Source organism: Gymnoscopelus microlampas (genome assembly GCF_963454915.1).
Source record: "Gymnoscopelus microlampas genome assembly, chromosome: 6".
Classification (NCBI taxonomy): domain Eukaryota; kingdom Metazoa; phylum Chordata; class Actinopteri; order Myctophiformes; family Myctophidae; genus Gymnoscopelus; species Gymnoscopelus microlampas.
The window spans coordinates 33,555,694-33,583,629 of record NC_139943.1 but is presented as its reverse complement, the minus strand read 5'-3'; the positions used below and the strand labels follow the sequence as shown (position 1 = coordinate 33,583,629).

At 43.3% G+C, this 27,936-nt stretch overlaps 1 protein-coding gene across 1 annotated transcript in view; it reads right to left on the bottom strand.

Moving 5' to 3' along the window:
* Nucleotides 1-27,936, bottom strand: part of b4galnt4a (beta-1,4-N-acetyl-galactosaminyl transferase 4a) — a 331,744-nt gene that overhangs the window by 97,510 nt on the left and 206,298 nt on the right. The window contains exons 4-6 of the mRNA XM_084059091.1: nt 14,083-14,178; nt 11,904-11,994; nt 8,912-9,012 (exon numbers count right to left, since the gene is read on the bottom strand). Of these exons, the coding sequence (XP_083915217.1) occupies nt 8,912-9,012; nt 11,904-11,994; nt 14,083-14,178 (288 nt within the window). The remainder of the gene's footprint in view (nt 1-8,911; nt 9,013-11,903; nt 11,995-14,082; nt 14,179-27,936) is intronic.

Sequence of the window (27,936 nt, the reverse complement as noted above, 5' to 3'; positions counted from 1 at the left end):
TGTGTTATGAAACCCTGCGTGCACACATCTTTCTTTCTTCCATTTATCCATTTATTCAGGGGAATTATTGCTATTCAAGGAAGCCCATTGAGAGCAAGCTCTCTTTTTCAAGGACGTCCTGATAACAGCATATAACACACATACATAATGAACAATAACAAACATTTGAATCACATTACAATGTCACAGATGCAAATCAATAGTGTTACATGAAACAAATCCAGTCACTATGTAGTGTGCACTGTCTCCTGTTTGTGTTTAATTAGTGTAACTGGTTGCATCTTTGTGTTGCTGCTGCTGTTGTTGCCGTGCTCATACATATAGACCTATATAAGGACAAACACACTCGGCCACTTGTTGGAGTGGCTAGCACCGCTCTAAAAAAAAATAGAACCAGGAAAATTGGCCTCAAAAACAATTTCTCAAATTCTATTCTACTATACTTGTGGGGACAATTGCAAGTATAGTAATACAAGTGCGCGCGCACACACACACACACACACCAGAGCCGGCGCGCCCTATTAGGCAGAGTAGGCAGTTGCCTAGGGCGCCACTAGGGGGGGGGGCGCAAAAAAAAAAAAAAAACTTTTTTTTTTCTTTTTTCTTTTTTTTCCAGAATCTAGGTGGCGCTGTGGCAGAAAACGGTGGCGGTGCGGGGGGGGGGGGGGGGGGGCGCCAGGAAAAATATTGCCTAGGGCGCCAAATTACCTAGCACCGGCACTGACACACACACACACACACACACACACACACACACACAGCCTCCTCTCACTGAACAGTTAGAGCAGTACTTTGCCAGAGTAGTAGAAGAAGAAGAAGAGAGATGAAGTGCTCAGAGAACAAAGAAGGAAGACAGCCAAGAAGTCATTAGTGAGGGGCAACACACGCACGCGCGCGCACGCACGCACGCACGCACACACACACACACACACACACACACACACACACACACACACACACACACACACACACACACACACACACACACACACACACACACACACACACACACACACACACACACACACACACACACACACACACACACACACACACACTCTTCTAACATTCTCTCTGACAAGCCGTCGTATTCCTCTATATACTAGTAATCAGAGGCCTCCTCAGAGAAACAGTCAAGAGAACTGAGGGGGACACATTCTGTATAACAGCCGACAAACAACCCAGACCTTAAACCACCCTTCTTCCACCCTGTACTTCTCTCTGTCTCTCTACATCTCTCGTAAAGAAAGTTTACTTTCTTTAATGTGGTCAAATCCTGATGGAGACAGACCGTGTGTACACAGTAAGGAAGTACACCGTTGAATCTGGAGTGTCAGTTTCTTTTCGAACCACGAGGGGTAAAGCCCAGATCCATAATTCATAATATGGTGTCACATACCAAAAATAACAGAGCTACAAGCTCACAACTGCGTTGTGAGCTTGTAGGTCTGCTATTTCCGCCGCAATTTCCGCTACTTTAGAACACTTTTGAATGTATAAGTTCTGAGTTCTGGGTTCCCAGAACTCAGGGTTATAGTACTACCTTATTTGAAACCGAGCTGTAGCCTATGGAAACTAATCAAGAACACATGAAATAAATGTCACTATACGGCACTGTTCGCCCACAAGGTCCAATTTTTACACTCAGAGTTAAAATGACACTCTGCTCAGGGGGTACAGTACATTTGAGAGAACTCACTTCAGATGGATGGCGACCCCTTTATGTCACAGAATGAAAAAAATAATAATAAAAAATGGATGGGGAAGTATGGGAGAGTCATTACGGCTCTCCATCCTATCCTCCCTCTTTCATTCATTCTTTCTTTCCGCTTCACTGCAAGTTTCATTCTATCCACTGGGGCGATACTGAAGAGGAGAGAGAGAGAAGGATAGATAGAGAGAGAAAGAGAGGCAGAAAGCATGGAATAATACAAGCAACTAAAGCAGAATTGTGCAGCGAACGAGCTCAAATCAATGTTATTTTGTCTGTCTCTTCTCTTCCCCTCTCTTAAGACTCTTAAGTCATACTGTGTAACATTTCCAATTTAACAAGTTATTTTTGATTCTATCTTTCATTGGTATTTTCGTCACAATAACCATTCCACATAAAACATTTTTTACAACTAATCGATACACTATAAACCACTTAAACCCTATTTGGTTGACTGGAGTCCCTCGGGGCTCTATACTAGTGTATTTTCTGTTTTCTGTTATTGTGGGGAAAACTTTCGCTGAAAATATCCGACCGCTCACAACGTGTTGCATCACAACACGTTGTGGGCTTGTCGATCTGCCATTTTCTGCGAAAGCTTTCCTCACAATACGGATGCTGGGGTTTAAGTGATTAAACCCAATTTTTAATTGCGAGTATCTGCCCCCGACATAATATGTCGGGGGAAAGACTGATGTCATCAGTATATACCCGTACATGGGCATATTGAAGGCATGCCCATGTACGGACATATACTGATGACATTGGGGATGAACCGTCTGAATCAACAAGCATGCCGATGAGAACCCTTAGGGCGTGCAGTGCCCAGCAAGAAGTTGCTCGGATAGGCCGTTGTCCAGAACCGATGATCCGAACGATATGGCCATATATGGGCATATGGTATATGACCATATATGGGCATGACATCAGGGATTTCCAGATCTGGGCATAAAAGGGACACAGTCAGACAGACAGATACAGAGATCCCCATATATGGTCATAAAAGGGACACAGACGGACGGACGGACGGACGGACGGACGGACGGACGGACGGACGGACGGACATAATGTAACTGGGTGCTACATTCATACTGTAACTGGGTGCTACATTCATACTGTAACTGGGTGCTACATACAGTACATTCATACTGTAACTGGGTGCTACATACTGTACAGTACATTCATACTGTAACTGGGTGCTACATGCATTCCCAACTTGCATCGTTCCCGAGTAGCAGTAGCCCTTATAGGGTCGCCAGTCTGTATTAAAAGTCTGAAAAGTTGTATATTGTATGGATCAGTCTATTTGTAGCGGGCCTGGCTTAGGTTTCTGTGTCTGGCTGTGTCAGAGCCACGGTGTCCAGGACACTTTGGCTGAGGTGTGTAAAAGGAGCTCATAGTAGCCAAGTGACCACACCCTGTCTGTCCTCTGAGACGCACACACTGCTACTTCTGCTGTCTGCTTATTGATCACACCTCCTGACCCAATTTCCTGTGTGTGTGTGTGTGTGTGTGTGTGTCTGTGTCTGTGTCTGTGTCTGTGTGTGTGTGTGTGTGTGTGTGTGTGTGTGTGGGTGGGTGGGTGTGTGTGTGTGTGTGTGTGTGTGCGCGTGTGTGTCTTAAAACATGTGCATGCACACATGTTTTAAGACAGACAAAATCAATACCACGACCCTTATGACACACAGCAGTGCTAATGTCTACACTCACCCCAAACGTACACGTGCAAAGACTACACACACACACACACACACACACACACACACACACACACCCCCACACACACTCTGACATGCGTGTGCACACGCATGTGTGGGGTAAAGCAATACACTAGTGCATGAAACACACTCGTGCACGCATTTATACTCGCACGCACGCACGCACGCACGCACGCACGCACGCACGCACGCACGCACGCACGCACGCACGCACGCACGCACGCACGCACGCACGCACGCACGCACGCACACACACACACACACACACACACACACACACACACACACACACACACACACACACACACACACACACACACACACACACACACACACACACACACACACACACACACACACACACACACACACACACACACACGTTCAATGAACTTGGATGGATACAGCATGAATACACAGTTACAGAAATGCAATACACTTGGACACACAACATGCACGCACGCACGCACACACTCGCACACTTCACAGACACGGCTACTTTTAGGACACTCTCTCTCAGACAGTAGCCCCTGCCAGGCCCAGTGGGGGACCCTGTGGGAGCGGGCTCTACACAATCTGATTGAAAGAAATCTCATTACAGATTAGCTGTGGCCACGGCACACAAAATGATTAATGTGAAAAAAAGCCGGGCAATGGATAAGGCTCACTAGCATTATGTACGCGCGTGCGCACGCCTGTGTGCACGCAGAGCGAGGGACAATGTCCCAGCAGGGGCAAATAGAAAAAGAGTGTTTCTATTACATGGACAAAGGCCTCCTGATGCTTTCATCTACAGAGGGACCTTCGGGGGAATACGGTGGTGTGGCGGACAGTAACGAAGCACATTTCGTTGCTGTTGGGCAGAAACCTCTTATCTCCGTTATTTTAACTTTTTGTGTTTTCGTGTAAATTTACTCCCTTCAGCGTCACACAAAAGTGTCCAAAATTGCAGCCCTACAAGCTCGAAACTTTTTGAGCTTTTGAGCTTGTCGATCTGCTATTTTTGCAATTTTGGAATTTGAATCCTGAATACTCTGGCATTTGATCTCAAGAACAAATTTGACACAGCAACTTTCACTTTCAGTTAGAAATACTTTGTTCACCACTGCCAGCGGAGCAAATAGGGAAAAAAAGAGAGTGTTTCGATTATATGGACAAAGCCCCCCAGATGTTTTGATCTACAGAAGGATCTAAAGAAGGACCTTGGGGGAATACGATGGCTACTGGATGAGACAGAGCTGGACTGGTTATTCTTTTGATTGTGGGTTTGATTGTGAGTTAGAATACACCGTGGTGCATCTGGCTTTGTCGAGCGTCTGTTAGATACAAACACAATTGGCCCGTGTTCGGGGGAGGGAAGCCGGGCTGGGGCGCAGTGTTGGGCGGAAGTAGTAGGACTAAGGCTCATGTCCTCCCGTTGGGGGCTCCTAAGGAGTCATGTGTGGGGAGAAATAATTGTCATAACGACTAAATTGGGGAGAACAAAGGGGTAAAAAGCACACAGAAAATGTGTGTAGATAGATCTAAATGATCATTTACAAATACGTTGACACATGACTCAGTTGAAAATAACTGATAAATAACTGAACCTTGAACACCATTTCTTCCCAGGAGGTCTCCCATCCAAGCCCACACCTGCTTAGCTTCATTCAATTAAGCAGCAGCAGCACAGCAGCAGGTTGCTATGGCTGCGGTCTATGTACGGAACGGACCCCGACGCACAGGAGCATGTAGAGGAACACCTCATCATTCAGAGTGCCGTTCCCATGGGGAACTATCCCACACATCCCCGGAATGACTCATTCCAACATACACGAAGCACGACAACATGCTGACGAGGTCTCCACGGAAACGCCGCAGAACTGCTGCCGTTCCCCGCCTCTCATCCCCATCAGGGCTAAACGCCTGGCGACAGCACATTCCAGAAATATATCGCCACTGTTGGGTGGAAACCACGTATGTCCATAACGGTTATATAGATATAAGATATATAGAGAGAGGCCACCTGGGAAACAAAGGATCCCAAGGTTTTGCCGGGAATATGTCGAGGTATCCCTGAGTCACTTAACCAGCCCCACCCCATGAATTTCCCCCGCGTGATCAATCTAATCATCATTAACGGTAACTTTTCAGGAAATGAAAAAAAGTATCTGTGTTCCAAATGGATACAGTGTAATTATTTAGTTAAAAGCTCTTGTTGATACTGTTCATTGGTTCAATATTTATAAAACCCACAGACACACTCAACCACTTTCACTTTCAAAATGTTTCAAAAACTAGCAAAAATAGCAGATCTACAAGCTGCACATGTCGTATCGTGACACCTTGTGTGCTTTTTGCTACTTTTGTAGGGCATTCATTTCCGAAAAAACAACAAAAGGTTGAAATAGGTTTCTGCCCGACAGCAACAATATATATATATATAGCTGGTTCCGTACCGAGGCCTTCAGTGACTGGTACCGCTGTGCCGACATGCAGACGGAAAATAGGAACACCGAAAAAATGACGCTGTGTTTTTATTTATTTATTTTTTTGACATGTAGAAAAGCAAAGCGATCTAAAATTATCTTCAAATATATAAAAATGTCTCACCTCACCAAAGCAAGGAACGTGTGTGTGTGTGTGTGTGTGTGTGTGTGTGTGTGTGTGTGTGTGTGTGTGTGTGTGTGTGTGTGTGTGTGTGTGTGTGTGTGAGAGTGTGTGTGAATGTAGCAGAGCAAAGCCTGATTTATACTTTGTGGTTGGATGATGCTGCACGCCATAAACACCTACAAACAACTACAAGCTCCTGGGTGCTATTTTAGGTGCTATTTTTCCTGAAAAGTAACAGTTTCCACCCAAATGAAACGACATAGACCTTTTGGAAACTGTGGACATAATTGTAATAACTATCTAATAACTGTGTCGTGCCTCCAGGTTGAACTTTAACTTCCATTTTTCTTGGTCCAAATCATACAGTATGGTTGGTTACGTAACGATTGCGGGCCGAGTTACATTAGAATTCTATGGCTGTGATTCCAGACGAATACATATTGAGGAAAGAGTTGTTGAACTAGTTCAAGTCTCCATGGATATCTTATTTTAATATATGAAATGTGCTTCAAATACCTGGCAGGAGGTTTCCATTCATGGTGTACACTGCTAACGTTAACCAATTACTGTAGCTTGGCTACATAAACATGTCATCCATTGTGAAATAATGCACTTGAGTCCATTTGTCCATGACATTGTCCTTAACTTTCACTGCTGGTTCTCGGCGGTGAGAGTTTGAACGTCTTTGAACGCGAGTATACGGCCCTCTCAAACCTGCCTGAAGACCAGAAGCCTAATATCTCCCTTGGCGGAGCCAATTCAGATGGTTACGCCAAGCCTGGTGAAGGCTGACAACATTGTAGAGAATTAAAGAAAAGTGGAAAAGAGAGGAGCAGGGACATTTCGAGCCTTTACAGCTGAAACTCTTAACGTCTTGGTATTAAGCTTTTTCCCCCACCAGATTAGTAAAGCATCGATTCGCCTGCACTAGGCATAAAATCACACAAGTATGATGTGCAAAGGCAGCAGTATGCATATGCGACATTCTCTTCAGCCCGCTTGTGAAAGCCCAGCAAAAATGATAACTTTAAAATAGTAAAGTCCTCTTCATCCATGAGACTAAAACTAGACTAAAACCAATCATTAAATGAAATGGGTTTTTTCTATTTCTACATGTAGCATTAAGTTCATCTTGTATGCACTTTTGGTTAGAGAGCAACATGAAATAACGCTTAAATATGGTATAACTTAAATAAAGCAATACCACAGTGTACACTTGCGTTAACGTACAAAAGCATTGGCCTCAAAATATAATAAAAAAACAAAGATTTTTATATTTTCACATTTTGTGAAAATCTTTAAAACAAATCTGTATAAAATAGGGCTTATTTGTTTTTTTGGTTCCTTCCCTCTCTTAATCCAATTCCTCCTGGGTGTTTCTGTGTTTATTCCTTCTAACAACAACAGTACATGTTTAAGGCAATGGTTCTGACAGATTCAGCTGTTAGCAGAATCTGTCTTGAGAGATTAGTTTTGTAGTAATAGTAATGCTACTTTTGTTGTTTTTGAATTTGAATGCTGAACAGTTTTGGCCATAATGAGGTTTCCACACCGACAGCGACGAAATGGCAGATCGAGGGAGTGATCTCTGGCCGTGGCAGGCGCTCCCCTGCCATTACGTATAGATGATATTTCCCTAGCAGCCAGCCATTCTAAATGCCACATCAATATTCACCAGCGGCTAATTAATCTCCGCTCCCATGGAGCGCGGTGACATCTCACATTCTGTTAGGAATGCAGATGGTTCCGTTTGGACCTCTGCGCTCGACACACAAATGTGCCCAGAGGGACATGTATCCTTATGGAGAATATCCTTTTGCAGTATTACTGCATATTTTTTCATTGATATGACTAGGAAAAAAGAGAAAAAAGTGCCCTTCAAGTTTGCCTACATGAAAGCACCTCCGTACTCCCATCCCACCCTCCATACCACAACAACAACCCCCCCACCCCCACCCACACCCACCATAACAACCTCTAAACTATAATTTGATCATTATGAGATATTCTTAGTTTAAATAGTTATATTAGTGCTTAGTGCCTGATTGTATGACGTTCTGTATAGTAGTGTGTATATCTGTCTGTCTCTTATATGTCATCAGGATTTGTGTGCGTGGGGATCTCATTTTAAACAAGCTTAGTGCTTTATGAGCCTTCCATGTGAATTCTGTACTTCCATGTACTGTTTTTCTCATGTCTCACTAAATAAAGTACATCAATCAATCAAACTCACACACAATGTCATACAAAGCCCTTATTTCCTGTATTTTGCAAGAATTCTAACCCATTCTAACCCATTAAGACCCGGGGCCTATTCTACACGTATGTTGCTATATATATATATATATGTATATATATATATAACTATAACTATATAACTAAAATCTAAAATGACACAGATGCTTTCCCGTTTTTAATGGGCTAAACCTCTGTTTCTTCGTGGCACACGGGAGCCCGACACACACTGGGCCCACTCAATTTGTATGACAAGCTTCTTTTTCTACAAAAAGAAAAATACCTGGGCACTTCAAGTTGACACTTCAGTAACCCCTGCAATCTCTATTTTTTTTTTTTATGTGCAGACTCAGTCGAGTGTTCCAGTACTTTATGTGGTCTCTTCTGAAGTTCTCAGGTGTTTTTATTTTTATTTGTCCCACTGTTGAGCACCGAGCCCTTCTTCCCACAACTGGCTGAAGCGCGTTGGGACTTTTCTTTGGACTTTAAGCTTATTTTCCCGTTTTATTTTATGTTATATACTGAGATGTTTTTATTGCTGTACAGCACCTTGTAACTCTTGTTTTGAAAGGAGCTTTACAGTACAAACAAAACCTTACCGTACCCTTTTTCAACACAACAACTTGTATAAAATAAAAATGAGCCCATTGCTTACCTGCCCCACATAGACCAGCAGCCGGGCATTGAGGGGACTCTCATCAGAGCTCAGCCAGAACTCAGAGTTATCATCAGACGATACTGAGAACTGGAAATCACCTGTGGGAGACAGTAGACGCACATGAACCCCAGTGTTAGGACAGCATGTGTGAGTGCATGTGCGTGCGTGCATGTGTGCGTGCGTGCGTGCATGTGCGCGTGTGTGCGTGCGTGCATGTCTATTAAATCCAGGCTGATGATGACAATGCGGTGGCCTTTTTCTTCAAAAGCAATGAAATGCTGCGACAAAATGCTGTGATATTGTGAGTGTTCAGGGTCTTCCACGATGCATTGGGAACTATTGCCCCTTTAGTGATACTATTGCTTCGTGGCCAGAAAATATAGTCGCGCTGATCAGAGCACTACATCACGCAAAGCTTGGCCAATCGACCAGATTTGGTCAATCTAATCCGGATGTTAAGTTTCTGAAGCCCACATGGCAATTTAAACCTAGGGTTCATGACGTACCTTTGTTTAACCACTTAAACCCCATATGGTTGGCTGGAGTCCCTCAGAGCTCTATACTAGTGTCTTTTCTGTTTTCTGTTATTTTGGGGAAAGCCTTCGCAGAAAATAGAACGCGTTGTGAGCTTGTCGATCTGCTATTTTCTGCGAAAGCTTTTCCCACCATATGGATGCTGGGGTTTAAGTGGTTAAACGACTGTAATGGCAGTCTGGCGTGTTTACTCCAATAACTATGGCTCACAGTATACTTGACATTTTGCCAGCAATTTTCTAAACTTCAGTTGATATTTGAGGGAGCCACTATCCATTAATTTCAGTTCAGAAGGAAATAAAACTGGCAGAGACTTCAGATACCGTAGATAATCCAAAACAGTGAATAACATTTGAAGTTAAATAATGATTGCTTTTTAATGCATTTTAAAGCACAGATTGATTTGAAAAGTCAAGCCAAATACAGTCCCCGGGAGAAAGATTTACAAACAAAACAAACTAAATTCAAACATCCGTGACTTATTAACGGCGGAATGAGCTTTAGCTAACACTGGCTCAATTATTCAGGTAAGTTCGGTATGTTGTAATGACTTTCACCATGACTTTGACTGCGCAATAACAAAATGTAAACAAACATTAAGATTAAAGCAAAGCAATTAACAGCAAATGGCCGATGTTAATGTACAGCATGGCGTATGACCAAAGCCCCGTGAATAGACAATGACATGCATTGACCCCAATATGGTCCTTTAATCTGCTCTGCCGGTAATCAGGCGACGCAAAATGGCTCCCAAAGCCAAAATGAGTGGCAGGTAATTGAGTTGCTCTTGTCCTTAGGGGTGTGTGAACATTCAGCCCCAACAGAGAAAACATTGGGTCACAAAGTTAAACAAGAGGCCACAGTCGATTAGAATGTCATTAATAACTCCATTGTCTGCACATTCTCTACTGGGGAACTCGGCCATTAAAGGCATTTCAGTTACCATAGAAACTAGGGTAGGGGGCAGCGCTGTGGCATTTAACCACTGGCAGGGTGGTAAACTGACACCACTTCATGGCTGCTGTACCACTGGTTCTCAACGTGGGGTCCGGAGACTACCAGGGGGTCCAAATGGACGCTTACTGGTCTGTAACCAGTTCTGTATATATTTAAGATATATATTATTATTTTTATAAAATGTAAAAAATTGCAGATGCACAAAATTGCAGATGCACAGCGCGTCACTGAGTGCCGCGCTGTGAGCTTGTAGATCTGCTATTTTTGAATGGCCAACAAATAAGTGGATAAAGTGGTTAAAATGATTGTGATGCTATATTAACTACTTTAGTTGGGGACCCCAACTTTGAGAACCACTGCTGTAAACTATCTATACATTTTAGCCAGAAAATAAATAGGCCATGGCATGCAGTTGCTCAATCTCGATTAAAATTCACATATACACCTGCTAGTTTAAAACTTTGTCATCAATATTATCTACTTTCCGTATAGTTGCATTGAAGTCGAGTGTCAGCTGAAAAATTGTGCCGCCTCCAAAGTGCTCTCAAGTGCTCCCGAGATGATGGGTGTTTTAGAAGAGCGCCTTGCATTTTCATCTGGGGAAAAGGCCTTGGTGGACACAACAACCCATAAGTGCTGCATATTTTAATGGCTCTGGAGGGCAGGAATTAGGAGGAATATGGCACGGACACTTGCCGTAAAGCACTTAAGCCCTGAGGCAGGGTGTTGCTAAGCTTCCATCATATTTAACTACATGGAAAAGGAAGGAAACTATGGGTCGTAACGGCATGAACCCCTAGAGTCCCTACCGTGGGGTGAAGATTCCTACAAGCTCACAACATGTCGGAAAGCGACGCGTTGGGAGCTTGTAGATCGGCTATTTTAGATTTGGCTATTAGAGATTGGTATAGAGGGGAAAAGGAGGGTGCTGAGTACAGACCCCTAGGGACTCCAGTCAACGAACTAAGGCATATAAAACATGTTTAACATGTTTCCATATTAACAAGTAGAGACTGTCATTACTAGAGTAGTAGCCTAATAGTAATGTAATGTCACATGAAGTGTGTGTGTGTGTGTGTGTGTGTGTGTGTGTGTGTGTGTGTATGTGTGTGTGTGTGTGTGTGTGTGTGTGTGTGTGTGTGTGTGTGTGTGTGTGTGTGTGTGTGTGTGTGTGTGTGTGTGTGTGTGTGTGTGTGTGTGTGCACGTGCGTGTAAAAATGGCATTTGTAAATTCACTATCCTAAAATGTTGATGTCTCCACAAGTAGCCTGATACAAGTAATACACACGCGTGTGTATGTGTGTGTGTGTGTGTGTGTGTGTGTGTGTGTGTGTGTGTGTGTGTGTGTGTGTGTGTGTGTGTGTGTGTGTGTGTGTGTGAGAGAGAGAGACTAATTCCTGTCTGAATGGTGGCCCCATGTCTCAGACTGTGAAAAGGCCTGCTCCAGGGGACTCGGCCCCTGGGACAGAGACAGTGGGCTAATGAGGAGTCAGTTTACCGTCTTTGTATGGATGGAGGAAGCCAAAGATTCTCAGGCCATAGTTCTTCCACTTGGGAGCTACCGCCAGCTTCTTCAGCGTCGTTCTGGTCTGCAACACAACACAACACAACAAAGATGTCACCGACTCACACTGTTACAACCACTGGTGGAAAGTAGTTAAGTACATTTACTCAAGTACTGTACTTAAGCACAGCTTTGAGGTACTTTTACTTTACTAGAGTATAGGCTACGTCCGTTTTTCGATATTTTATACTTACACTCCACTACATCTCAGAGGTAAAATTTTTACTTTTTACTCCACTGCGATTATTGGAAAACTAGTTACTAGTTACTTTGTAGGTTATTACGAAGCATGCATCAACCAATTCAACCTTATTGTCTCCGCCAGGCCAAAGGCATGGCGAGAGAGTATGTTTTACCCCCTGTCCGTCCATCCGTGTGTGTGTGTGTGTGTGTGTGTGTGTGTGTGTGTGTCCGTCTGTCACCAGCTAATCTCAGGCACCGTTGGCCCGGTCGCTCCGAAACTGTGCACACACACTCCCTGGATGCCAATTTAGAACTTCTGCCCCAAATCTTTCACATGGGCCTGTTATAGCGCCACCAGGAGGCCGATTTGTGCAAAACCCATTTTTTAATATTACTCCTACAATTTCTTTCCAAACGTCATGCAAATCAGTACACAGTATCACTATAGTCATGTGATCAACACGGATCTGTCCGATTTCCCATATTCCATCCTCATTGCCTAAGGTTGGCTTCCAAAGTTTGCAGGATTGGTCCGTTTTGAACAAAAATCCTCAAAGTATATACACAGCTTGCGATTTCCGTGAAATTTCACACGCACATTCCCTTTAGGCCGAGGAAAAAAATCCGCCCTTCTCACATTGGCCTGTTATAGCGCCACCAGCAGGTCTAATTTAGCAAAACACATTTTTGGAACAAAATGCCTCAAATCATGAATGCAATCAAGAATAAATGGCACGGTTGGCACCTTTTCACATTGGCCTATTATAGCGCCACCAGGAGGCCAGAATAACGTACCTGACCTGGCGTAGACCTGTGCTCCGAGGAGCACTTTTTCTAGTTTAATACTTTGTACATTTGAAAATAGCAGAGCTTGTAGAAAAAGTTGAGGAGCACTTTTACTTTAGTACCATGCCAATACTTTTGTATTTTTACTCAAGTAAAACATATGAATACAGGCCTTTTACTTGTAACAGAGTATTTTTTATATTGTGCAAGTGCTACTTTTACTCATTCACTGCCGACTTTTCTTTTTCAAAGGCCCACACTGTCATGGACGACTTTAACGACTTTTAGTTTTTTAATCGTTTAATGAAAGATCGCGCTGTTCTCTGTCACCCGAGTGATCAGTTTCACTCTCCACTCATCCGGATCCAGAAATAACGTCATCCGAAGATTTCCTCCTCCGTCCACTTCCTGTTTAACTTTTTCATTAAAATTTAGAGTTGACTTATTTTGCCCTGGATTTCGCGAGACATGTTATTTTCAACATGCTGCTGGAAGAGAAGGGAACGCCCCGGTTGTAATGTTTGTTCTCTGGACGAAGCACATGGATTCCGGGTGTGTTTACCAATGGCCGGATGAGCGATAATAATGGATCTAAGTTTTCTGTGGCCAGTTGAAAAGGTAAGAAAACGTACATTTTTGGCTAGAGATGGTATATTCATATGCTGCTGCAAGAGAAGGGGCCATCGCGGTTGGATTTTTCTTTCTCTGGGCGAGGCACAAGGATACCGTGAGTGTTTACAAACTATCGGACAAGCGATCACAACGGATATACATTTTCTGTGGCCAGTTGAAAAGGTATACAAAACGAAAATTGCTGGCACTGGGCAAAAGCAGCCAGAAATAAGTCTGGCAGTGAATGAGTTAAGCAAAAAATCTCAGTAGTTATTCCTACACTGGTTAGACCACATCCCCAGGCGAACCCAAACACAGGCAGGTAAAAGACAGGCATTTACTTCAGTTGAAAAAGTAGCTTGACTGGACATTTTCCATAGGAAAATCAATGACAGCTTCGCTGGAATGGGAATACTAGATTTCAGGCTATGAACAAAAACAAAACAAAACAAAACAAACAAAGAAAAATCCCACAAGGGGGGATAAACAAACAGTGAGTTTCCGTTATTGGCGTGTTGTGTATAATACTCACATGAGGATACAGGGGGAAGTGCAGGTTCTTTCTGAGTTGGGCTACAGAGGAGCCACACCAGTCCTCAAACACGTGAAGGTTGGCCTGGCCTTTATACTGCCAACACACAAACACACACAAGAAATATTAATGCATTTCATTTCAGAAAATAGAGGGTGTGGGGGGGGGGGGGGGGGTATTGGGGTGGCGCCGTGGTATAGTAGCTGCCCACCAACGCGGAGTCTACGGGTTCGAAACCAACGGGGTGCATCCGGCTTTGTCGAGTGTCTATTCCAGTGGTTCTCCACCTTTTTAGGCCGTGACCCCCCATAATAATCATATTTGAACTGGGAACCGCCCAAAATAATCTTATTTTAACTGGGGAGTGAGGACCCCCAAAATAATCATGGTTGAGTTTGACCCGGTTCTACAGATAAATATTATGAAAATAGCCGATCTACAAGCCCACAACGCCTCGCTTTCCGAGGCGTTGTGGGCTTGTAGATCGGCTATTTTCTAAATGTTTGCCTCTTTCTTATGCTATTTGACAATTTGGCCAAGTTTTAATAGTATAGTTTGTTCATTGCTTTTGATGTAGCAATGGTCTTTTTTCATTTATTTTCCTATTATTAATTAATAGGTATTAAAAAAGGTCTAAAAGGTCCTTAAATTGTCACTTTGCTGTCATCTAGGGACCCCCCAAAAAAATCTGTGGGGAACCCCCTGGGGGTCCCGACCCACATGTTGAGAACCACTGGTCTATACGAACACAATTGGCCCGTGTTGGGGGGAGGGAAGCCGGGGCGGGGGAGGGTGATATGCGTCACTGCACGTACTCCTACAGGCTGGGGTCAGCACCTGTCAGCAGGGAGTGTTGGGCGGGAGGAGTAGGATGGAGGCTCCACTGTATACGTCCTCCCGGTGGGGGCTCCTCACTGGCAGATGAGCCAGTAAGGTACAACAGCAGTGACAACACACATAAATGTGTGTGGGGAGGAATTAATTGGCATAATGACTATATTGGGGAGAAAAAGGGTAAAAACCACAACAACAAAGAAACTTTTTCCAAAATGCTCGCCTATAATAAGATGCCCAAAATAGGGATGCCAGGTTGGAAGTGGCTAATGAATGTATGGTTGCAGAGAAGAAAACACGCGTCTATAACATGCCTGTCACATGTTACATCTAGATGGATGGGCGTGGATTGCGATGCACTTAACGCCCATCTGCAAAAAAAAAACGGTGGACAAAATCTGCATTGAAAAGAACAGAATGTGAGGCTAAATGCAAACGCTAGCAAGTGGCAATCGCCATCTCCTGCGGCCCCAAATGACACCCCCCAGTTAAAGCATAGAGCGGTGTTCCCCCTACCATTAAATAGGGGGATATCGCAATGTCACAAAAAAACACAGTCATTGGGTTCCCTGCTGGGTTTTTTTTACGGCTGAACAGGCAGTTTGCTTTTTCTCCACCGTAGGCAGGGAAGGAAAGGTGTTGTTGTAGAAACAGCCGCGTAACATCTGAAGACATCAGCGAAAGTAACACACACACACACACACACACACACACACACACACACACACACACACACACACACAGAGTGGTTTGTCCCCACTGCCGTGGAAAGAAGAGAGCTGTGACAGTGAATTCAGAGGGAACGGAAGGGAAGGGAAGGGTGGAGTGTGACGAGGCTGACATTTGTCTGAATTACACAGGGAAAACACAGGACGAAGCAAGGACAGATGGTGAGACAGCACTACCCCGGGGGAGCTGTTTCTGTGTTTCCACGCACACGCGCACACATTTGTATTCTTGTCGTCGCTGTCGGGCAGAAACCTCTTATCTCCACATTTTAACTTTTTGTGTTTTTTTCGTAAATTAACGCCCTACTTGATCATACTACAGCGTCCCCCAAAAGCATCAAAAGTAACAGATCTACAAGCTCAAAATGCGGCGCGGCTTATAGATCTGCTACTTTTGAATGTGAATCCTGAAAAAAAAATCTGTTTTTGGACATGTGAGGTTTCCACCTGACAGAGACGTTATACTTGTGAGGACATAAACATTTTATGAATGCCATTTTTTAAAATGTTTTGTCATTTTTAAACTCTAAGCCTAAAACCCCAAATAGTCAATCTACAAGCTCACAAGGCGTCGTTCTTGCAATGCGTTGTGAGCTTGTAGATGTGCTATTTTTGGAAAATGGTCCTCAATGTGTATATTTATAACATTCTACTATAATTGAGGAGACATTTGGCCCTCCCAAGTATAGCAATGTATAAGTACACACACACACACACACACAACAGACCCCTGGCAATGACTTGCATATCAAAATTCACCAACTCAAGAATAGTGTACTTTTAGATATACACACACACGCACGCCCACACTCACACAAAATGTAGACAAACAGACTAGCATGCACATCACGCACACACATTTGTCAGACTGTGTGATGTGCACAGTGGGGGGGAGAAAAGCAAGAATACACTTCAGGTGGTTGTCATGACGCACGACCTGAGGGCCAACACAGGAAAATAGTAACACGCACGCACGCGCGCGCACGCACGCACGCACACACACACACACACACACACACACACACACACACACACACACACACACACACACACACACACACACACACACACACACACACACACACACACACACACACACACACACACACACACACACACACACACACACACACACACACACACACACACACACACAGCTTACTGTCAAGCCTCAGGGTCATGTACACTTCAGCTCCTTTATATGTCTCAGCTATTCAATGACCTTTGACCCATAGAAGCAGGATCGCCACATATTGTAGATCTGCTATTTTGCCTTTTTTTAAAATTATTGTTCATTAATCGTAATCGAGGTAAAAGTTTGAAATAATTGTGATATTGATTTGAAGTCACATCACTCTGACCGAGTTGAAACGTTGTCCTCAATACAAGTTTATCCAGGGAACTGGATTGTGGACATCCTTTCTTCTTTTCAGTGTAAAATGGAACCTGCGCACTATACATGAGAGGACCAAGACGGCGGCACACTCCAGTATTCATTTTGATTCATTTTGATGTAGTTTTAGTCTTTTGAATAAAATTCCATTTGGTTTTAGTCATATTTTAGTCGTCTGATATGTTTTACATTTAGTCTAGTTTTAGTTGACTAAATATTATACAAACAAAATCTACAGTTGATTTAGTCGACTAAAATGTATGTTGGCAGGCTTTGGTGGCGTCGTAATGCCTAATTTATGGCGGTGTGCCGAAACTAGCCGATTTACGTCTGCGACGTGTTGTGAGCTTGTAGATCGGCTATTTTGTGACACCCACACGCAGCCAAGCATAAAATGACTTGTCTAAAGGCCAGTCGGACAGTCCACACGCCAATGCAATTCCTTGCAAGGAGTAGCAAGGGGTTGCATCACAAATCTTTGGTGTGTACTGGCCTTTAGTTCAGTCATCATAGCTTAGTTTTTATTTGGTTTTCGTCAATGAAAAAAAATAATATATTTTGTCATAGTTTTAGGCGACGAAATAAACACTAACACTCAACACTATGCTGCAGAACCGACTTCTTCTTAAAAAGCAGTAGAAGCAGCCATAAAGAAGTCATAAAAGTAACTACATGTAATAACAAACTCTCCAGCTTCAACCAAACATAAAATTGAGCCCATTTTCCTTCAACCACTACCATGAAATCCCCATCTCTCTCTCCAAAAAAGAAGCTGCTGAAAACATTATGGCTATACTGAAGCCATTAAAGTGCAGGGGTCTACTATTGAGAAGACTATTGATGACCTGAAGGTTACTGTTCACTTCATTTCTGCTGACATCCATAAGATCTGAAAGGGAAGGTGAATCACACTGAGGAAAAAAATGTTGAACCTTGAGAACGACGTGCTGCATGGAGACGTTATGCTCAGCGTTGCCATGTCTGCTCAGTGCTTATTATAAGCGACCTTGGGCTTAAAGTTGCTTGTAAATATTGGCAGTAGCGGGTTGCGTTTTTTGGGGGGCTCGTTTCTAAAGTGTAGTTGCTTATTTGGGCTTCCTTCCTACATTTTGTTTAAACCATTGGTTCTCAAACATTTTCCTGTCAAGGACCCCCAAATGTATTTGTCCGTGGAACCCCATCTGAAAAATATTGTTTGCCATGGACCCCCGTACAAGATTAGTGTTTCAAAAATATTCCGCATGAAAGAAATAACATTAAATCTTTTTTATTTTTTTTATAGTCGAGCTACAACCTCACAACTCGTCGCATTGCAACGCGTTGTGAGGTTGTAGATCGGCTATTTTCAAATAGCCTATATGGATATAGATTTAAAGTTCTCACGTGGCCTAGTCGCTTCTTTTGGGATTGTCTTCATAGACCTGGTTGCTTATTTCTCTCGCAAGATCTGGCAGCACTGGGCACGCTACTATAAAAAAAGTGGAATCTGCACGTCCAGGGTTTACCTCGGTGGCCTCCAACCTTTTTTTCCTTGGAGCTGCAACGTGTTGTAAATGGTAAATGGTGCATTTATATTCTGCCTTTATCCAAAGCACTTTACAATTACATTACATTCACCCATTCACACACCGACGGCGGAGGAAACCATGCAAGGTCAAAGGGTTGTGCATTATTGTCAAAAAAGTACACATTTTAGCCAGAGGCTGCATGTGGTTGTTTGGGGGCGTGGGAACATTTGTTTTTGTATTGGAACATTTTGCGAAGCCCTGCTCTATGAGGCACTATCACAACATTATTTGGAAGTTTACAAAGCGATCAGAGTTCCTCAAGGGTAAGACATTTTTGGTTCTAAGAAGACCTCTCTGCTGAGGTCGGATTCTGAGGGCAGAGTCTGTCCACCACCTGCGGTCACAATTTGAAAAGGCACAAACACAGAGGGGAAGACTGCATATCGCCTCTGTCGGGTTGAACCCTCTGATGTCCATGTTCTAACTTTATGTGTTTTTTGAGACCTGGGACGCATCTGTGTCATTTTTTTTATTTGCGCTAAAGAAAGCATTATTTTACACTTTGGCTATTCAAAAATAGCAGATGTACAAGCGTACATAGCGTGGCACCGAGTGCCGCACTTCGAGCTTGTAGATCTGCTATTTAAAAAAAAATCATGAAAATGTGCGAATCTTTGAATATATATATTCTTTTAAAGTGAACATTTTTAACTCAAATCTTTACTTCTGGGGGGTCCCTGGGGATCGGCTTCAGGTCTTAAAGGGTTAACGCTAACCCTTAACGATCATACCACAGCGTCACACAAAAGCATCAAAGCAGATCCGCAAGCTCGAAACACGGCGCAAAGAAACGCGTTTCGAGCTTGTAGATATGCTACTTTTGCCGTTTTTGAAATTGAATCCTGAAAAGTTTTGGACATACAAGGTTTGCACACAATAGAGACGATATATCTGGTGTATTGGTCGGATCGGTGATTCTGGACAACCACCTATACGACGACTCGACACCAGGCACCTCGGGTCGTCTGTGATGTGTGCGCCGAGTTTGAAGTCGGTCGGCGCAAACACACATTCACACACGCACACAGATTTTGTGCATTTAGGTACGATGATTATTTCCCAATCATAATAATTTGGGGAAGAAGAAATGCTTTTATTCCACACCTTTACAAAAGCTTAAAAACGTTCTTTCTATTGTGCATGAAAACGTTATCTAAACCCTGGCTTTAACACTTGTTTCCTAATGCTTGAGGTTTGAGGGACAACGCTAAGCAAAAGGCTTTACAGCTGTATGCTAAAAGCTACAGTACAATGTAGGCTTTAGTTGTTGTACAATAAACCATCCCACTTTTATCACACAAACAAACACAGTGGATCTGAAGACTGAAATGGGCATTTTGTTTTGTTGGTTCTCTCATTCAATGATCAATTCGTTTTGGTGGGCAACATTTATGGATACAACAACAAACAGGAAAATGAAATTAAACTCTTTGTTGGACACATTTGATAATAATACAGCACTTTGTATGCTAGACTAGACAGATGGCTTCGTAAAAAAGGCTAACGGCAACGCCAATATGATACACTTCACAAATGAAACAAACCTGCTTGTTATACGGAGATTTAAGAGTAAAATAATTCACATTTTAGAAGAAGTCAACAATACATATTGAAGATGCTATTAGAAAGCTGGAATGCATCAAGTCGGTACAGACAGGCCGACCTGGGAGTTTTATAATAAATGTTCAAAGGAATTATCCCCCCTTTTTAACTTTGAGTTTATTCAGAGAATATTAACAATGAAAAGCTCCCTCCATCCCATCCTTGACACAGGGATTAATTAATCAAATCCCTAAACCGCAATAACACATTTCATTGCTAAATAATTGGCAACCGATTAGTCTCCTCAATAATGACTATACAATTATTGCTATGTGTGTTTTTTTTCTAAACTCAGTGACATCATTGAGGATGAAACACAATGTGGTTTCATGACTGGCAGACACATAATCAACAACATAAGGCTGGTGCTTGACATTTATTTATTATTCAAGGCTATAGTGCCTGATGAAAGCTTTATCCCTTTCTTAGATTTATATATACAGCGATTTATGTTTAAAACACTTTGATGTATTTGGTTATGTAGATCTGTTTAAAAAAGAAAATCTATTAAAAGGCTGTACAACAATGGAAATATCTCTATCAAACCTTTGTGTGAACAGCAATGTTTTGCGTCTCTCTATTGCTAGCAGGACTCTGTCGATTACCGATTTAGCAGATGGCAAGACTTTATTCCTAAAACATAAGGGATGTAAGACTATTCACATTGGCCCTCTGATCTCAGAATACAGCAAAAATGTAAGCTTCTTCCAGTTAAAAATGTCTAATATAATAATTTCCTGTTGATCCTGTAATATTCATTTTATGTTGTGGCTCTGCAGGGAGGCTATAGCCGTCTATAAGCGGGTCTGTCTGTCTGTATATCTGTCTGTCTGGAGCTAATCTCGCAAATGATCTCACTGGACAGCGACAACAGCAAACATCAACTTTTGTATAGAAACCTGTCCCTCCCCCAAAAAATGACTACAGAACTGGATCTTACAGTGCAGCAGAGTCAAACCTGGCTTCACTTTGACCTCGTTTCATTCAATAGAGAAAAGAAAAGCAGCAGCGCTCAGTGTCTCCTTAAAGGACAGGGTGCTGCTGCTGCTGCATTTCCATTGTCTCCACCCATCAAACCCTCCCCCCCACAGGCCACAGGCTGTCAAATCATCCGATCGGGGGAGTGATATCCCCCCCAACGCAGTGACCTGTAACGCAAAAACACAGCCGCAAACACCGTCCGTGGCCCTTTCGTCAAACAAAATTACAAGGGTGAGAGAGAGAGAGAGAGAGAGACAGAGAGAGAGAGAGGGGGGAAGAGAAAGTCCTTCTAGGGCATGGTAAACAACACCAATTAGCCTTGATTCATTCATACACTCAAGTGTGATTTTTTTTTTTTTGCCGTGGCGGTATCGCCGAAAATAGCCGATCTAGTAGATGTAGATCGGCTATTTTCGGTGCCACCGACACGGCAGGCAAGCGAGTATTAAACCGGGCATAATGGATGTCATGTTCTGTCAGCATCAGCAGAGCTTTCTCCCAGACAGTCAGACCTGACCCCTGAAGGGGTCCTTTTATCCTTTTATCCAGGCAATGTAATGGTCAACTAAGCATCCTACACAGCGCCAGAGGTGCAGCAATTATGGACCAATGAATTAACCATGAGAGATCTCTGGTCCAAACATTACAGCTCTATTGCGTCAGGCAGTGTGGGTATTTAAGTACAGTTTTGAGTTACTTTTGACTTTACTTGAGTATTTCAATTCTTTCAACACTTATACTTCTATTCCACTACATCTCAAGAGGCAAATATTGTACTTTTACCACTACAGTTATTTGACAACTTTAGTTACTTTGCAGATTTAGATTATTACAAAACATACATGAACCACCTGAGACCTATACGTCAGCTATCCAAAAATGGTTGATCTGCAAGGTCACAACGTGTCGCGATATATGATGCTTGTGGATGGCAATTTTCGAATAAATTTAAAAAATGTGTAAGCGGTTGAGTACATTTACTTTGTTACTCCAAGCATATTTTGATGGCTGTACTTTTGTACTTTTACTTTTTTTATTACAGGAATTTTACTACTATCAGAGTATTTCTATTTTGCTTGATTGATTGATTGATTGATTGAATACTTTATCAGTCAAAAATGTAAAAGCATAGAGGAACAGTAAAACACTTAGGCATTGTTACTTTTTAAATAAGAAAAAATCCCATTACTTCTTCCACCATTGGTCCTATGCGTCAGGCGATCACATTGCTATCCTTGCATTTATTCCGTTGTGCGTAGGTGTGCGTGTTTTTGGGAAAGCGTTTGTTAATGCTGACTTTGTGCTTTGCCCATGTGAGTTCATCGGGCAAACAGGGAAAGTAGGGAAAAAAGCTGAAAAGAGTGGTAGAGAGAGAAAGGTGATAGTGGAGAAAACAGACTGACAAATGAGAAAAAAGGATGAGTATAGGGAAAAGGCCAGCGAGTGAGAGAGATGGATGGATGGTGGAAAAGCAGAGCCAGAGAAAGAAGAAAAAGAAGGACTTTCAGAGGTTAGAGGCAGTGTTGGAAGAAGTACTCAGTTTTTTTTTTACTTAAGTATCAAGTAACACAACATAGAAATAGTTGCTGTTGGGCAGAAACTTCTTATCGATTCTCTTGTGTTTGTTCGTAAATCAACACTCTACTTGATCATACTACAGCTTCACGCAAAATCATCATTTTTGCTATTTTAGATTTTTCCACCCGACAGAGACGAAATACTATGTTACAGGTAAAAGTCCTGTATTCAAAATGTTACTTGAGTGCAAGTACTAAAGTATTGGCCTCAACATATACTTACGCAATATCAAAGCAAAAGTACTCAACTTTTGTCACAACTGGTTGGAAAATAGGCCAGCTCTACAAGCAAGTACAAGTACTTGAGTAAATGTTCACTTATTTACTTCCTGCCACTGGTTAGAGGGCAGTGTGTAAATAAGTCTTATGTAAAGCTTTTAATAGATTTCCTGTGTGCTTTCAAAAGCAGACCTTTCCACGGCCTAACCCCCCTCGCCCCCTGTTCCTGTCAAATAGAAATAAGCAGCTTTTAAAAGTCTCTCGTTATAAAAGGAACATATTCCGTACAACTCTGTGCAGGACGTGTACAGGTTGCAACAGAGGACATTTCTAGTGGCTTGGGGTGCTAGATTATAATTGGGTTTATTTTAGGTTGACAGCCCACAGTGAAAGCACTCTGAAATGTTCTCTCACCTTTCCTGACTTCATTTGGTGTCCCAGCTCCATCCCCTCACCTCACAGTCCCACATAACAAACAAAATGGCCTCAGAACGTGTGAATATGGACAATTATGTCACTTTGCTTACTAAGTGTGGTTATACAGAGACCATAATGCCTTGCAGCTCTCCATAATATCGCTTGCAGGGACTCTGGTGTTCATAGCACATTCTTGAAACAAATGAAACCATACAGACCCATTATATGGATCCGTTTGGTTCCATTTGTACACTCTAAGAGTTAAAGGGATAGTTTACCCAAAATATTTTTTTCTTCTATAGATTACTCACCCCATGGAGCCTTGAATTCATGGACGTTTTTTTGTTTTTGTCGCATTCCTAAGCCAATAATTTGATGACCAGCGGAGTCAATGGAGACTCTTTGAGTCTCCAACTGGATCTCCATGGGGTGAGTAATAGACGAAAATATCCGATCTACAAGCTGGCGTTGTGAGCCTGTAGATCGGCTATTTTCGGCTAAGCAAATGACTGGTCTTAGTTCTACAGGATCTCTTCACCACTAGTCCCCTCCCTAACATTTTTTTTTTTAAATAATTTTTATCCCGCGATTTTTGCAACCCATTTTTTCCACCCAGTGCCAATTTCCTAAGTGATCCTGGGCGCTACACCAGCCCTACACCAGCACTACACCAGTCCCCCACAGCCTAGGGAGGCCAGGGCCGAGCTCATGCTTCCTTCAATGCATGAGAGCCAACTGACCTTCTTGTCACCTGACAGGGGGGAGCTAGTTTCCCCGGTAGGACGTAGCGCGTGGAAGGAACACGTTATTCCAACCAGTTCCCTTCCCCTCCATCAGGCGCCCCGGCTGTCATGGGGGAGGCGGTATAGCGACCAGGATTACTACATGTTTTTGTGAGGGTATTAACTACCCTAGGAGACACGGGGAGAACATGCAAACTCCACACAGAGTAGGCCCTCCCTAACATTTTAGAACAGTTTTTATTTCTTGACGAAAGTGTCAATATATTTAATCATACTTAAATGAATATTTAATCATATTTAATCAGCAGTAGTTTTAGACATCATAGCTTAGTTTTTATATAGTTTTCGTCAGTGACAAAACACAGTCCACAGTCCAAAAAATCGTCATGGTTTTAGTCGACAAAATTAACACTGCCCGTAAGGGTCCATTTGGTCCCCTGGTGGGCCCCGGAACCTCGTCCTCACAGCATTCAGCATCACTGTCTCTTCCCCCATGTTGTCTCCTGTCTCCATCTCTTCCCGTCTCTCTGTCCTCTACGTCTCTCTCTCTCTCCGTCCTTCTCTGTCGGTAGCTGTCTGTTTCTCCTCCATGCATCTTTAGAACGCCAGAGCTCAGCTGTCGTCTGTCACTTCCAGGTTCTCTCTCTCTCTCTCCCTCTCTCTCTCTGTGTTTTGTAAAGTGTCGCTATTATTAACAAAGAATCCGATTTGTGTAGAAGTGTCAGCGGGGGCTGGTGTGTACATCTGCTTCTCTGTCTGTGTACACGCTCAGCGGTGTGTGTGTGTGTGTGTGTGTGTGTGTGTGTGTGTGTGTGTGTGTGTGGGTAACCGTCTTCCATGCCGACATCTCGCCACTCCGACTAGTGGCTTCCGCGTGCGGTTAGGGTTAGGGTGAGGGTTAGGTATAGGGTTCGTTAACGTCGGAAAGGCGACATGTCGGAAAGCCGCCATGTAACCGTGTGTGTGTGTGTGTGTGTGTGTGTGTGTGTGTGTGTGTGTGTGTGTGTGTGTGCGTGTGCGTGTCTGCGCGTGTGTGTGTACTTTTATTACTATACTTGTGAGGCCAAATATCGTACATAGTAGTAGAATTCAAGAAATATAAATAGAGTTAAGGTAGCTCTCCACCAAACAGACTACTACAGATTACTTCAGACTGGCAGTCAAATGAAGTAGCTGACTGCACCTGAGAGCAGACACAGACAGACTGCTACTATGGTGCTAAAAATAGCCTACAGCTTGATGTCTTTTTCAACAACAAGCCTGTTGCTATCCAAAGGTCGTCGGCTTTCGACGCTTCCCTACAACTTGCGACCGGACACAACAGTGTACTCACCACCCATTCAACAGCAGATTGTCGGAAACAGATGCTTTCCAACACTTACCGCCGCCGACGTCGGTGCGTTGGAGAGCTACCTTTAGTCTTACAATAAGGAAAGGATTCAGGTTGAGGTCAGGGTTAAGACTAAGGAGTGTGTCTTCACATGTAGTGAGGGCGTATATGCTTGTGTGCGGTGCGTAGGTAAGCTTGCTTTTCGGGCGGGTGTTTGTGTGTGCACGCCAAAGGGAGATGGGGTTGTGCTGTGGTGGTGTGTGTGTCTTTCCATTCCAGATATCATGTGACCACCTGTATTCGAACCCCGATAGTTCTCCCCGCGAGAAACCAGACATCTAACCCATGCAACCAAAGGGGCGTTCGTTCACTGATCTGCAAAAGTAGCAGATCTACAAGCTCTTGTGGATCTGCTACTTTTGATGCTTTTGTGTGACGCTGTTGTAAGATCAAGTAGGAAGCTAATACAGTATACGAAAAAACACAAAAAAGTTAGAATATGGAGATAAGAGGTTTCTGCCCGACAACAACGATCTTCGCTCTCTCTCTCTCTCTGTTTTTTTTCAACCTCCTATCTCACTGTCCAGAGACACACAGAGACAGTGTGGCGCTGTCGTGGTGCCATGGCCAGCCTGAAAGACGCTGAGAGTGTGGGGGGGGGTGGGGGGCTCGGGTAACAGCCTATCAAAGCGCTGACAAAACGGAGGTGCCCTGGCTGCCTTCCTCTACTTATACCTCCCGACCGCAACCCACCGCACACCACCCCCACCCCCCCCCCCCCCCCCCCTCAGAGATGTACAAAACAAAAAAGAGATGTACTGTATGACACGGGCGGTTCTGCGGGAGAGTTTGAGGCGTCATTCGATGCCGACGTGTGCGTTTAACGAGAGGCGGGCTGTCGAACTCGGTCAGGGTCAAGTAAGTTCTACAGGATAGGTTAAGGCTCTCTGCCAGCCAGGCGGGCAACCTGCGGAGATCCCCCGCCAAAGACGAGGAAGAGGTCTGTGTGGCTAGCAGCTTGTGTCAGCAGCTACCACCACATTTCAACAATCAAGAATCAATTGGGAACTGCGGATAGAAATGGAGCTTTTAGCTAAATCCGGCATGTTTACATGAGATCATGTTCAGCTGATTGAAGTCACGTTCAGGTATTGAATGTCCATTAATGTGCATAAACACACACAGTAAAGTAAAGTCATTCTCCTCTCGTTTCCATTTTTTGTCCCTAGGCTTTTCTGGGCATGTCACAATAGGTGAACATTCTGCGAAAATAGCTCATCTAACAATCTTACAATGCGTTGTGAGCATGTAGATCGGCAATCTTCGGTGAAGAGATTTGGTGTAGAGGGAAAAAGGAAGGGGACATTCACATTATAGACCCCTGGGGGACCCCGGTCAACAAACTACATATGGTTTAAGTGTTTAATCACCCTTCTCTATTTAACAAGGACAGTGGGCAATTATGAACTGCCCCGGAGGACATTTAGCAGGCAGCTAACTTTCATTGCAAGGTTTAGGCCGGGTCACTGGATAGTTGGCACAGGTTCCCAAGTACATGTTCTACAGAAAACTACAAACTGCCATGGTTCAGTTTAATCTACGATTTCATATACAGTAATAATATGCACTGTAATATGAGCTACACACAGTAAAATCCTCAGTGTTCATTTATCCATTTGTGACTGTGAGAGTGTACAGGTATAACATGGTAACAGTGTAGTGCAGTGGCTCCCATCGTGGGGTTCAGGGACCTCCAGGGGTCCTAGAGGGGATTCTAGGGAACCTCAGCTAAATCCCTGATAGTTTAATCGTCACCATTATTACCTTACAAGTGAATGCAAGTAGAGAACATACAAGAATGGCTATTTTCTCTGTACTTATAAAGTGATTTTGGACCTTCTCTAAAACACCCTGGGCGATTCTCTACACGTCCTAGACTCTTCTCCCTCCTGTTTAGACAGATGCTAGGTTTACCTGGTATCCCAGTTTCTCTGAGGTACTACAGTACATTGTTCTCTTTGCACTCTACTTATGTGACTATTACTCACCAGAACATTTCCTGAACAGGGTTCATATAATTTACTCTGATCTCGCTGAATAAGAGCATCTGCTAAATGCCTACATTGTAATTGTAAATGACAGTCAATATCAGACCAAATCATGTATAACAATGAACAAGTTCTTAGATTTGGGGTCGCAGATACACACATCTTATTAAATGGGGGCCATGTGGTCCAATGCATGTCAAATTACGGGTCCTTGAAATTAAAAAGCTTCAGAATCATTGGTGTAGTGCATAGTACTCTCTGTGCCTTGAGCCTGTTGAGTCATGTATTGAAGTGACCATGGCTTTGTCCTTCATGCTTTCCTTGTCTCTCTCTCTCTCTATCACACAGCAGTGATTCCCCCCAGGGACTGCCCTATATATAGCCTTAAGCTGCAACATGGACCTTTCGTAGCAG